We start from the raw sequence: 14,903 nt of genomic DNA on the forward strand, positions 1-14,903 counted from the left end.
AATATTCTTTTATTTTACATTATTATTGTCAATTTCAGCATTTATATATTTATGTTATGAAAATATTTAAAGTCGAATTTAAGGTGAAGTGACAGAGGAAAAGTGTTAGAAAGCCGGTTGAACCCTAGGAATGTTAGGATATTAGGGTTGATGAGACGAACGAAATGAGCCATGTAAGTCCATATTAGAAATATGGCTTTGGAGACAGATTGAGCCATGTAAGTCCATATTATATATGGCATTGGAGACAGAATAATTCATGTAAGTCCATGTCAAAGACATGGCATTGGCGAGATATTGATAGAGCGAACGACCCTAGTATCCTTAGTATTCCGAGTGGTTTAACGGGTCAGGATACGAGTTAAATTACAGTGAATTAACAGCAAAGGAAAAGTAGATTATACTTATGAAGAAGGAAAGGTCAGGTAAGAAAGAAGGTAAGGGAATAAAGAAGAAGATAGAAATTGAGAAGTAAAGAAATTTATGATGTTAGATGATATTATGCATAATTATCCATTATGTTGAATGTTGTGATTTATTTGCTTGTAAGCTTACTAAGCCTAGTGCTTAATCTCTTTATTTTCTTCTTCTTATAGTACTTATCTAGCCACTCGGGGATCGAAGGAAGCGTCGGAGGCCGATCACACTATCAAAGAAATAACTCGGTACAATTAGGCGTTTTGTTTTGTGTATGGCATGTATAGAAACTTAGCCCTTTTGGTATAATATGAACAATGAATGATGTGTAAATACTTGCTAGTGATTAGCTAATAAAAATGGCCGATGATATGCATGTTTATTAATATGTATGATTGAATGGTGATTATCACATGAAAATTATGAAAAATGTGAAAGTAACCTAAAAACAGATTCAAGTAACAGCAATGACGTAACTTTGAAAAATCACTAAAAATTGTATAAACATATTTTGAAGATGAATAATATATGAAATTAAATCTTATTATGTCTATTTTCTTATGGAATAAGAAAAATAGGTAAAGGTATTATATTTCATGATATATCTGAGTTTTAGTGAAACAGGGTCAGAGCGATTTCTAGAACCCCTATTTCAACTTTGGAAATTCACCATAAATTGTACAAAACTAATTAGAAGGTATACTTTATATGGTTATAATCCTTGTTGAGTCTAGTTTTAATAGAAACAAATGGCTTAGTGATATGAATTTTGTACAGGAAGAAACATGGTTCGTAGTAACAAGAGGTTAGTGCAGTCGAGTTTTGAAACAGGGGAAACTTTAACTAATAAACTGTACTAATTGGCCAAGTCAAAAATCTATGAAAAAAATTAGTAGATAGATATATGAGTCTAGTTTTAGGAAAAATTTACGGATCTTAATTTCGAGTTTCGGAACTCAAGATATGAATTTTTAGGCGACTACGACGCAGAATGGCAGCACATTCTGAAATGCTTAAATAAATAATTTAAACCTATTTAAGGGATAGAATAAGTTTAGTAATGCCTCGTGCTCGATTCTGGCAACAGTCTCGGGTAAGGAGTGTTACATAATGAATAAAGTTCCGACATGGAATAAATTAAACACGAGATAAATAATTATGAAATTGAACTCGAAATTCATGAAAATGACGGTTATTGATATATGGAGACATGAGACATTGATATATGAATATGGAAAATGTTTGATAAATGTGTTCGTTCATAATTATGGAGTTATATGCCTCACGTGTACTATTTGCATAAAGATGATATTTCAAATACTTTGGTTATTTAAGCTTAAATATGAAATAGTATGAAATCAAGATAAGTTGTTATGAAAATATATTTAGATGACAGAGATATGGCTGATATATGTTGTATGATTACTTAACGTGAAATTGTGTATATATATATTAGAAATTTAATGAGAATTGAGCCCATACATGTTTCTTGTTATTTATATGAAGTGTACGATTGACAAGGGTGATGAAGTTATAAACAGAGAGTTACACGGGTTGAAAACACGGGTGTGTGACTCTCCAAAGTGTGAAAAATTTCTAAGTGTTACAAAAGTTTCATATGTTTACAGTTTGGTCCCAAACCACCCCGAATGTATGTTTTGGGCCTCGTAGGCCCATATAAGGGACGTTAAACATATGTACGGAAGTTTTTAATTTAGAAGAAATTTTATGGCTGATTTTTACATGATTGATCGTATTAAGTTCGGTAATGCCTCGTACCCTATTCTAGGCTCGGAATACGGGTAGGGGGTGTTATAGATACAGTCAGCATTCCAATTGGTTTTAATGGAAGAGTGACCAAAACAAGAACAATTCTTAACAATAGTTCTAAAATCGACAAAAAAAATGTAGAGTGACCAAAACAGGAACGTGATAATTCTAGGGTAACTATTTGGGTAGTTTTTCTTATTTTACAAGAGTTAACATTTACCGTTTAAAAGAAAGTATCATATACCATTTAACAAAATTAATATTTTGAAAGCTCTTTTGATTCTGCAAATAAAATTTTTTATTTGGGGTTGAACGGTAATTAAAAAAAATCATATAATCTTTTAAATAGTGAGTATTAAAAATGTCACAATTTAATTATTTTTCAAGAGGAATCTACACCCATTGTCATTTGAACTATTAGTAAGTTTATGTTTTGTTACTTAATTTCAAAAAGTAATAAAATAGTCATTAAAGTATTTAAAATTTTTTATTTAAGTCAATAAACTATTCAAAAGTTTTTATTTAAGTTAACATGTTGTTAGCTTTTTTAAGTCCAACTAGCAAGCTCAAAATGACAATTCAACGTTAATATTTATCGATGAGTAGAAGAACATATCTTAAGTTTAAAGCTATCTGATATCTAACAGTCAGTGTCAGATATTAGAGAAAAAAAATTTGTTTAGATATTTATTTGCTGATTTATAACGTTCAAAACTGTTTTATGAAAAAAAACTAAACTATGAAAAAAAAAAGGTGAAAAGAAAACTTTCGATTGATATAGGCAATGCAAATAATGTTATACATACAATAATAATTTTAACATCCCAAAAGCTTAATTGAAAGCATAAACTTACTAATAGTTTTGGTGAACTTGATTACAGTTTACCCTTCTTTTTTTAATAGTAAAAAGGATTTGATTAAATAATTTAATAATATAGGGACTTAGAATGTAATTTGACCTTCTTCACTCTACTGCCCTTTCCTTTCCTTTATTAGTAGTCATCCAAACATAGGGTAATTCAATGTATATACTTTCGCTCACCCTCTGTCCTTGTTTAAGAAGTGAGTGTGAGAGGGGTAACGTCACTTTGAGAGCAAAGCGCCCCTTCATCTCCCGTAAGCCTCGTTTCCTCCTCGAAAACCCTGCTTCTCCACTTCCCATAACAATGGCGAATCACTTCTCTAACTCTCCTCCAAATTTGGATGACGGTGAACTTTGGCTCCCTTCCGATATCTTCCTCCACGACCCCCCTTCCAAATTCAACCCCCACCTTCACCACCATCATCTCCCTTTCACTTGCATGGATGACTTAGCTCCTCGTTTTGCCGCCCTTTCGCTTCCTAAGCATCACCAGAAACTACCCAAAGTCACCAACTTTCAGGTTCATTTCTTAACCCTTGCATGGCTTTATGCTTTTGTAACATTCCCTTTGTTTGTTTCTCATTTGTTCTTCTTCTTGTTCCCCCACTTTGCAGAGGCTTAAAGAACCGGTTCGCTACGGTTCAGTTCATGGGGCTGGCTTGGTTCAAAACTCATGCGGGTTCAGAAACGGTCCATTTCTTGCTGGAACTAAACCGGTTTATGAGTTCCAGTTCTTGAAACCAACTCAAGCTCAGGTACATTTAAAGGTTCTAATTTTTTGGGGTATAGTGCTTTTATCAAGTTATGAACCGTCCTTTCACTTTTCAGTGCCTTTTTTTTTGTTCACTTGTACAGTAATGATGGATGTATTAAAGCTAAACAATGGGTTGTCACTTGTCACTATTTATGTTTTGTAGGTTGAGAGCTACGTTGAAGCCAGGGTTAGGTCTCTGCAAAGGCAACAACAAAACCGGCTTTTTCAAAACCGGGGTTTGCCATTTGAAGCTAATGGTTTTAATAATTATAAATTGGGGTTAGGTGGTGGTTTGGTGAGAGAATCTGGTGGCACTGGTGTGTTTCATCCTCGTATTGTGAACACCCCTTTTGATTCCACAAAGAAACAAAGTAAGTTCCTTTTTTCGTTTTTGTAAATATATGGTCTTTGTATGAAAGGTAAAAGGAATTATTGTTAAGAACAAATGGTGGTGTGTCTGTCTCTTGATACGGTTTTTCCAGGTCTGACAAAATTTTCAGGCTATTAAAAACAAAGGTAAAAGATTATGATTATGATAATGATCAGTACAAATACAAATATCATTGTTGTGTATTCATGGAAATGTTTTGTATAAAGTTCCATATTGTATAGTTTAGTCAGTGAACTTACTATTCATGTAACTAGGACTTTGGAATAATCATTATGCTTATAGTGTACCTGCAAATTTTCTACCATCTCTAACATGGACCTTACATTGAAAAATATATATATTTAATCTTTGACAGGCATGAGAACTAGACAACCCCAAGAGATGATGAAATCCATGAAAAGAGTAGGTGTTGTGAAACAAGAGGATTGCTATTATCATCTTCCACCAGAGATGGGGTTTCACAGGGACTGGACTTGGTGATTTGCTATGATTGAATAAGAGAGGATGAAGATAGAAGGTGAAATAAGCTTTTAGGTTTTCAATCAAATCTTTGTAGGAAAATGTAGGGTATGATTTAGGTTTTGTAGAGATAAATAAATGGTCCTGTGGGAGAATTGAGTTGACTTAGGTATTCTGGGTATCTTTTTTTGTAATATGTTTTGATGTAGCAATGGTAGGAATATTTAAAGCTCTTTTACTTGAGAAAGACAAATTGATATTGGCTTTGCATGTTAAAAGCATTTTTGCTTTTTATGTTTTTGGGTTGGGGTTGGGGTTTCCTATTGTTGATGAAAAGACAAAGCAGTGAGAGCATTTAATGGCTTCCTTTTGCAGAGAAATAGTACTGTCATGGGTATCTGATTTTAACCTAAAATGTTCAAATATATAAAAATATTTTAAATAAATTGATAAAAGAAATCAGAAGTGCTTTGGGTCAATGTGATGTGGACTTGTGGTTGAATAGGTGGCGTTAATTATCCTTTTTTATTTTCTTATTATTTTTGTTTGATGATAATAACTCATTCCTAAAAAAATCAATTGCAACATAAAGGACTAAAAGCCCAAATGGATACAATAATAAGGCCAAGGGCTAAGCCCAAATGAAATCAATAAAAACTTTTTATGTTGGTTGGTACATATATTACATTGGTTGGTACATATATTAAATATTTGGAAAAAAAATTTATAAATTCAAAATAGTATTATGAATTGGAGGACTCTCTTTGAAGACAAAAAAGATTTGTGGAAAAACAATAGATGTCAAGAAGAAGATCGAAGTGGGTTTTGAAGTACTATTTTTGCATCTCTTGATTAAATTTACACGTATTAGGGTTAATTGTTAATGGATGGTCGAGTTTGATAGATTCACCCTTTAAAACAAGAAGTTTTGGTCATGAGGGAATAATATCAACCACTTGATGTCCATCTAAAACATCCGTTCTGGTTATTTCGTACTCCCTTTTTCTTTTTATATGATTTTGCTTACTATACCTGTTGTCGTAGCATTATAAATATTATTGTTACTTTTGTTCCCGTCGGAATAAATTTGGCCCTTTCCCCTGTTTTTACCTACGTATATGATATATTTTAAGAAATTAACATCTTTATTACTAGCAGGGTCTGGGGAAAGAATAAGAAAGTTACCACTAAGTTGGGGAAGGAGAAAAGGAGAGCCGGGATTAGTGAGAACTTTTATAATTAGCATAATAGTAATTTTAACCCTCAATATTTATACATTGTATAATTTGATTCTTTTTGTAGTTTTACTTCTTATTTTGTGATCATTTCACCTAAAAACCTAAATAAATGATTTTATCAACTAAATTTGATAAAGAATATATCGAAATGGAAACATAAAAAATTCAAAGTAATAATTTTTTTTCTTATTCTTTTAAAATTAACTCTCAATATCATAAAAAAATAAAACTGCAAAAAAAAATCAAATTACACAATTTGTAAATGCTACGTGTGACCAAAATATTGACACAATTTATAAATATTGAGGGTTAAAGTTAGTATTATACCTATTTTAAAAGCTACCATGTTATCTTTCCATTAGTAATTTAACGGTTGGTGACCAAAATAAAAAAAATTGAATACTTGTGTGACCATTTTATAACTTTACTAATAATTGGGTGACTATTAGTGGAATTCACCCAAGTCCCATTGATAGTTGTAGAAATCTTTTCCAAAAACTGGCGACGTTTCTTAAAGAAAAACTGCTGGATTTGAATCAAAATAAGCAGTGAAACCGCCATTCCATATTTCTCCACTGTATTTTCTAAATCACTGCATCACCATTAAAACTATCTGTTAGTAAAAACCATTCCCACTTCTCACTTAAAAATTCAACAACATTGCCAAACCATCATCATACAAACAAGGGACCAACTCAACTGTTTTCCAAGGTAATTACTGTCCCTCTATGTTTCTTCTTCTTCTTCTTCAATTAAAAGATGAGATCAAATTTAGACTTTGATTCCCTTTTCAAAGTTTCTAGAAATGGGGTTTAATTAGTTTTCCAATATATATATTAAGTTAGCATTAGTGTGGTTGAAAAGTGTGCAGGAAAGGGTTATGGCGAATGGGGAACCAAAGTCATATTCAAGCAACTTACAATTGGCACTTACAATACTTGGCACAGTCACTGGCATGATCATTTTAATAATTGGAATCACCATGGCGTCAAGATATGCACCAAAACCACAACAGCAACCATTGATACTCAAAATCCATTCAATCACCATGTCAGGCCTTAATGTATCCTGTTTCTTAACCGAGACAAGATGGAACGTAACGGTGTTGTTCGCTAACCGGAACAGCATGTTAGAGATGTCCATACACAGTTTCGAGAGCTCGTTGTATTACAATTACAGTAACCCAATTTCGTGTGCTGTTGTGGAAGCAATGCACCTTGGGCCAAAGAAGCAAAGGCTAGTGGAAATGCAGTTCAACAGGGCTCAATGTGGGGAAGAACAACCATATGTTGATGATTGGGTATTGGAAAGGATAAGGAAAGATGAAATTAAAGGGGAAATGAGCTTTGTTGTAGGGATGAAATTGAGGGTTTCGTATCGAACAGGTATACTGGGATGGGATTATGATTTGAATCCTCATTGTCCTAAGCTTGATATGCAGCTTGTACCAAGTACTGGTAATGGTGGAATCATCTTTGATCACCCTAAGATATGCTTAGTCCCATTATGAAATTCATAGTTGATTCTATCATTGATTTTTTTTACATGTATAGGTCGATTATTTTTATTCAAACAAATTTAGAAAGAATTTATTTCCAATTTAACCACCTAAGAAATTATTTTGGTGTTTATATATTCCATTATCTAAGAACTTGTAAATATAGGTTATGATTAATGAATAGTATAAACAATTGCTTTGTGTTAGTTTTTTTTTAGTGTCCGTTTGTTTACATGTAAAAGTTTTACAGAAATGTTTTCGTATTTTTTTTTGTGTTTTATATGTCAAGGTAAAATAAGCCCTTTTTCTTTTTTTCTTATAAAATGACCAACCTTTTTGAAAAACGTAAGTCATTTTCCGGAAAATAATTCATCTATAGATAATTTTATTTTATTTTATAAAAATTAATTTAAATCAAGTTTAATATTATTATATTGATAATAAAATTTATTTTATTTTAAAAATATTGAAAATGTTATATTTTCAATATTATTAAACATACATATTTAATTATTTATATTTAGTCATATAATAAATTATTATATAATTTATTAAAATTATTTTAATTTTATTTTAATAATAAATTTTAAAAATAATAATTTTAAATAATATTATTTACATATTATTGAAAATATTCAATATTAATATTTTAGTAATAAATATTTATTACAATTATAAATATATTAATAATAAATGTTTTGTAGCATAAATGTTAAAATATATCATAAGTCTATGTACACTTCACAGATTTGTAATTTAGTCTTTGTACTTTTATTTTTAAGAATTTACTCCTTTACTTTTCAAATTTAAAAATCAAGTCCAATTGTTGATATCGTTAAATTTTTTGTCAATTTTGTTGGTGTCACATTTTTAAATAAAAATACTCACTTAGTAGTCATGTAATTAAAAATGATGTTGTAATGAATCAATTTAACATAATATTTAATATATGCAAAAAATGTAAAATATAAAATTATAGATAAAAACAAATTCAATTAAACAATGAAAAATAAGAAAATCTCAAATGTATGTTTGTTTAATTGAAAACAACTTTTATGAAATATTTTAAAGAAATCTACCAAATAACAGAAAATATTTTACACAGATTCATTCAAACACCAGAAAAATATTAGCTTTTCCAGAAAAGTAAATCATTTTCTAGAAGTCATTTTCCGGAAGTTATTTTCAGTGAAACAAACGAAGCCTTAATTGTTCTATGCTCGAGGGTGGGAAAAAAGTCGTTAAACCAAATAAATAAAGATAATTGAATTGATTTAACTGAAATAAATTAGTTTATTTGATTTACTTAATTGGTTTAAACGTTTATTTGATCAATTATCAGTTTTGTAATGACACGAATTTTACGGTTATCGGAAAAGTGTATTATTGAGTCTCCGTTTTAGAAAATAAATTGGTAAATATTTATTAAAAATATTTACGAAGTTAATTGAGTGGTTAATTAAGTTTTTATTAAATGAATTTAGCTTAATTTAGAGTAATTAGTAAAAGGGCTAAATTGAATAAAGGGTAAAAGTTTAATGATAGATTAATAAAAAGTAAGGGGACCAAAATGACATATATGCCATTTGATATAGTTGAGGCGGTCTGATATTTTCTTAGGTATATATATTATATATTATTAATTGATTATATTATAATTATACTATATTATGAAACAATTTAAATAAATACAAATATATGGTAATAAAAATATAAATGTGTAAAAATTATATTTGTACAATTGTAATTTAAATATATAATTTACTTATAATTTAAATATAAAGATATTTTATGATTATTAATCATATTAAAAGATTTTATATGATAAATAAATTAATAAGTTGACAAATGTAAGGTGATAGTAAAATACAAGTGTGATAAATCATGTACATACAATTGTAATATTTTATTTAATTATTTAAGTAAATAGATATTTATTATTTATTATTATTAAATTAAATTAAAGACAAATGTAAGGTGATGATAATATACAAATGTAACAATGTATATAATGTACATTTGTCATATATATATTGATTATTAAATAGATATTTATTATTTGATATTTGTTAATTATTTATTTTATAAGATTTTTATTTGATAAATAAGTAAGATGAATGACAAGTGTATGATATTGATGATGTACAAAATGTAGTGAAAAATATGTGTACAATTGTATATGTGTAGTTAATTGTATAATAGATATTTAGTTTATATATATATATATAAAGTGAATAAAATAAAAGAATAAATATATAAAGAAAGAAAGAAACAAAAGAAGAAAAAAAGAACAGAAGCTTGGCCAGAAGTGGGAAAGAAAGAATAAGAAAGAAAAGAAAAGGAGAAACTAAGATTTGAAAGTTTGAAATTTAAATAGTTAACATCGCATCCGAAGTATTTACGAAGAAAGGAAAGAAAAAGGTAGATGAAGAATAATTTGAGAAATTACAGTTTGTATTTCTATAATCCGAATTTAATTATTAATTGTTATATTTTAATTTAAATGTTTATGGTAAGAAAATTAAGGTAAGTGTAGTATATTTGATATTGAATTGAGTATTTGTGAAATCATAATTTATATGATATTTGAGCATTGATATTGAATTTAAATTGAATTGGTAATTAATTTGAATTTTAATTATTAACTGTTATATTCGGTTTATATGTTATTGTAAGTAATTAAGGTAAGTATTAGTAATTATTATTGAATTGAATTTTTATGGATATATGTGGTTGATATAAAATTGAATATTGGATGTATGTTATATTTAAAAATATATTGATTGGGAATGTGATAAAATTAATTATTAATATGTGATTATTGTGAAATTTAAATATTTGTTATTGAAAAGTAAAGTGAATTGTATTGATTTGAGAATATATGTGATTAATTGAAATGTGTATTGGTTGAAAAAATTGAAAGTGAAATTGAATACCCTATTAACTATATCGGACTGAGTCGAATATAATTGGCATGCCATAGGATTGGAAGTGTTCAGGGATACTTCGACCTTGAGTCGATGAGGCACTATAAGTGTCGTATTGTTACTTCGACTTCGAGTCGATGAGGCACCTTGTGTGTCATACTGTTACTGTTACTTCGGTTTAATTTGATGAGGTACTAAGTACCGTACTGTTACTGTTTACTTCGGCAAAGCCGATGAGGCACTGAGTGCCATACTGGTGTGTTGGTTGGATCCGTGTATCCGTCAATGTCCGAGTTATGTTAATAGGGGTAAACTATTGCACTGAATGACTGTATTACTGGACTGAATAACTGATTGTTATTGATTGTTTGATACTGAATAATTGATTGTTATTGAATAACAATAAACAAATAATCGTTATTGAAAAATAATGATTGATACTGAGTTTGAAATAAAATAGAGCATTGAATTGAAAGGTGAATATTTGAATAGTTATTGAATTTGAGTAGTGTTATATATGTATTTATAATTATTTAAGTGTTGGTTTATAGAAATACCACTAATTGCATACTCAGCGTATGGTTTGTTTCCGTGCACAGGTTAGATACGAAAGTGATTAACGACTCATCATCCAAGCCGATCCCGAACTCAAAGTGGTAAAGTACCTTCTTTTGGTAAATGGCATGTACCTTGGATGTTAAAAGTGGTCATTTTGGGATATTATTATAAATATTGTTACAAATAATTATAGTTGATTATATAACATGTTAAAAGTTTAAAAATTGAATTGCTTGTGGTTTATGATTTGTAAGGTTGGTAAACTTGAATTGTAAGACTCATTTTGAAACTACACGGCCTGGCACACGGGTGTGTGTCTTGGCCGTGTGAAACTTATTTGTTCATAAGTAATAAGTCAGAGAGTTACACGGGTAAAGGACACGGGCGTGTCCCTTAGACCACACGGGCTTGTGGGTACTATTCGATAGGAAAATTTTGAAATTTTGAGAAAAATTCGTAGTAATTTTAAATTAGTCCCGAATTAATTTTACTATTTATATTGGACTTCAAGGGCCCATTAAAGGGACGTTATATTAAATTTAGGATAAGTGTAAACAATTATTTTAATTAATGTCCGTAACTGAACTATATTGACTGGTAATACCCCATAATCCTATTCTGGGGACGGATAAAGGTTAGGTAGTGTTACAAGTTTTGGGTATCTAAGTCAAATAAACTATTAAGTATTATATAAATTCAACCCTATCCATAGGGAACTAATAGTCAAATACTCAATATCCATGTAAATCAACCAAAAAAAACCTAATAAAACCCAATCCAGTCCAATCCAGTTTAGAAGTGTGTATGGGCTAGATCGGTTGATGCTCGGTTCCACAAAAAGTTTCAAACCCAAACTTGTTTTTGGGTTGGTCTAACTCACCTAAAACATTTATTTCACTATTTAGAAAATAATAAAATAATAAAAATATATTTTTAATTTTTAAGTTTTAATTTATATATTTTTATAATTAAATTTAAAATTAAAAATATTTTTTATTATTGTGTAAAAGTCCTTCTCAAGTTCAGGTAGACTATTCAGCTGTTTGACAACTCCCAACCCAATTCATTTACTTAATTAATTTAATCTAAATATCAAATTAAATACCTAATATAAAATATCCCAATCCAATCCAATTGATTAATTTTATCTTAAAAAAAAAACTCGTAAAAAACCACGTAATTATCTGTCAAAAGAAATGGATTTTAACAGATTATCAAAAGCTTTCTCATACCATAAGTTACACTCGAAGTTGTCACAATTATTAACGAATTTATGTTTTGGTCATTTAATTTAAAATAAGTTACAAATTAATCAATAAATTTAAGTTATTTGGAAGTTTTAAAATTTTAGAAACCTCCTTTACAATTGTATTTTAGTAAAATCTTCAGTTTCCAACTTCCTCTCTTTTAACTTATGGTTTAGTTTTTCTTAAAATAGCATGAAAGTCTATTAATTTAAACTTGAAGCCTTAACAAAAGAAGCTCCCTGATCTTTGCCCATTGTCATTGGATGACTATCTGACTCCAATATGTTGCTCTTCTTACCAAGACTTTCTCCTTGACCTTCTAGATTGTGCCGCCACCACTTGAAACTCTTCGATTTACTGTTGACTAAATCTTACATGTTTGAGTCTCTTTTTTTTTATTTATATTTTGATACTCTTTTATCTTATTTTATTCAATTCCTTTGCCTTTGTAAATCTTGTTTAGGGCTCTCTGAAACAAGATACTTTTTTTCCCTTTTTTTTTATTTGTTTTGTTTTTTGTTATTTTTGTTAGCTTTGATTGGGGTTGTGGTGATATTTGGTTGCTGGTTCGAGGTAAGGGTGTGAGAATAGCTAGCTTGTGGATTTTCTTGGATTGTGGTTTTGAGCAAACGAGAAATGGTGAGGGGATTAAGAATGAATGATTCTTAAGATTGTTGGGTTAAAAGTGAGGAATAAGATTGATTGTTGACTTTGCTAAGGTTTAGGGTTTGAGTTGTTAATACTATTTAGATTATCGAGTTAGGGAGTAATGATACAAAGATTGAGTGACTATAACGTTAAACTTATAAATTTACTAATAGTTTAATGACCAATTATAACTTTTTAAAATTAAATGCAAAAAATGTAGAATTACTAATAATTGAATGCCCTTAGTATAATTTACCCTAACAAATTAAATTTCCAACGGCCTTGTCTCCCTCATAGACGTAACTTCGTTGTAATAACAGTAATAGTGTTGGATTCTTGCTTGCGGTTGAATAGGCATTGAATATGAAGTCGTGGGAGGGGCCCAAATATTGTTGTAGCATATGACACATGAAAACGTTCCATTTGACCATAAAATTTGCCCAAGAAATTAATTAACAGATTAATTCATCGTATTCTACTAAAACACATGTACACACAGCTTCCTCACATAAATTGTGGAACTTTTGTCTTTGGTTTTTGAGCACAAAATCCAAGTAATTGGCATGGTGTCCACAAATTAATGTGTAGTTTTCTCGAATTCGGTAGTGGCACCATGTGAAAATTTTCTCATTTTTGATGGCTTGACCTCGACCTTCAAAACCTCATCTTATTTAGGAGTATTTCATTAATAATAATTGGACTATATTTAATTAATTTAAATTTAATGTTACGTAAAATCAATTAAAATATTATTAAAATTGGATAACATTACACATGACAATTTAAATTGAAAAAATAATTTATAAAACCTACACATAATTTATATAACGTAAACGCACAAAATTTATTAACCATTTAATAACTTTTACATTATAGTAAAAAGAATTATAAGTGAAATAATCCTTATTTATAAATGGGTTGAGTTGAATTCTAAAAAATCTATAAAAGAAATTATTTGTCTAGATTTAATTTAGTTAAGTTCAATACTGAAAGTCATTTTATTGTTTAAAATAGGGTTTATTTATTTTGTTATTTTCTCTAATTTTGTTGTATAATGTAGTATATCATGAATATGCAATAACTAAATTAGTTACCTAAACATGGAGGATCGATGAAGATTATGTAGTTGCTTTAGAAATAAGATTTTTGAGATTGTAATAGCTATTTTCAAGGAGTTATATTTGTATTCACATAGATTCTATGGTAGCAAGCCAAATAGAATACTTGCTTTAAGGTTGGTATAGGTTTTGTATGAGAGTTTATTCAATGCATTCTAATCTATTCATTAATGAATTGTTTTGCGAGAGAGTGTAAACATTTTTAAGTGTTTACTGCCCTAGTTCTTAGAGGGAGGATTTGGAGGTAAGTGTTCTAATATTTAAGTACAAAGATGATATCTCTATACTTGGAGAGTGATAGAGTGTGAACCACTTGTTCCATTCATGATTAAGATAATGAAATTACTCACTAAGCTAGGCTCCATAGACTTAAGGAAACCGAACTACATAAACAAACCTCTGTGCTACTTTTGCTTTGTTTGCACAATTTTTCACAGTGCTAGTCCGTAGTGGTCACTGCAATTTGGAACTTCTATTATAGTTTTGCATTTCAGCAGATAAGCAACTTGAGGTAGCAACAATATCAAATCTTGAGTTTGATCTTTGAACACGAAACTTTTCAAGATCAGATTGATGGTTGAATCAGTTCAACCCATCTGACCAATTCAATCGATTTATCTGGTTCAATTGAATTAATTATTAAAAAATTATAATGTTCTTTTAAAAAATAGATCAAACCAATTCAATCGGCTTGTAGATCAATTGATCTAACTCTTTATTTTTGATCAATACCTCAAATGATTATTGATCCAGTCGGTCTAGCCTATTTCTAAAAACAATGTTGAAGATACCTACCCCTTAATTATATATAATCTAATTATTAAAATTCGAATTCAATTGTTAACGTCGTTAAATTTGAATATGCTTTATCAATTGATACTATTAAGTAAACCTTAATTTTAGATTAAACAAATAGATGAATTAAATTCCTAAAATAAAAAAGTAAAAAAAACCAAAATCTGAAGATTATAAAGAAATTAAACCTTTTTTTTTTATGTTGTATGATGTTTATCCTG

General features: G+C 29.2%; 2 protein-coding genes across 2 annotated transcripts; both read left to right on the forward strand.

Annotated features, from left to right (window-relative positions):
* The first annotated feature begins 3,204 nt into the window (after positions 1–3,204).
* LOC108463157 (uncharacterized) lies at positions 3,205–4,931 on the forward strand. Its single transcript, XM_017763103.2, has 4 exons — positions 3,205–3,569; positions 3,664–3,804; positions 3,967–4,174; positions 4,550–4,931. The coding sequence occupies exons 1-4, from the start codon at positions 3,210–3,212 to the stop codon at positions 4,672–4,674; spliced, it is 834 nt and encodes a 277-aa protein (XP_017618592.2). The 5' UTR covers positions 3,205–3,209; the 3' UTR covers positions 4,675–4,931.
* A 1,840-nt stretch (positions 4,932–6,771) lies between these two features.
* On the forward strand, positions 6,772–7,401 carry LOC108462761 (uncharacterized). Its single transcript, XM_017762671.1, has one exon. The coding sequence runs from the start codon at positions 6,772–6,774 to the stop codon at positions 7,399–7,401; it is 630 nt and encodes a 209-aa protein (XP_017618160.1).
* The last annotated feature ends 7,502 nt before the right edge of the window (positions 7,402–14,903 follow it).

This window comes from Gossypium arboreum, chromosome 2 (genome assembly GCF_025698485.1).
Source record: "Gossypium arboreum isolate Shixiya-1 chromosome 2, ASM2569848v2, whole genome shotgun sequence".
Taxonomy (NCBI): Eukaryota; Viridiplantae; Streptophyta; class Magnoliopsida; order Malvales; family Malvaceae; genus Gossypium; species Gossypium arboreum.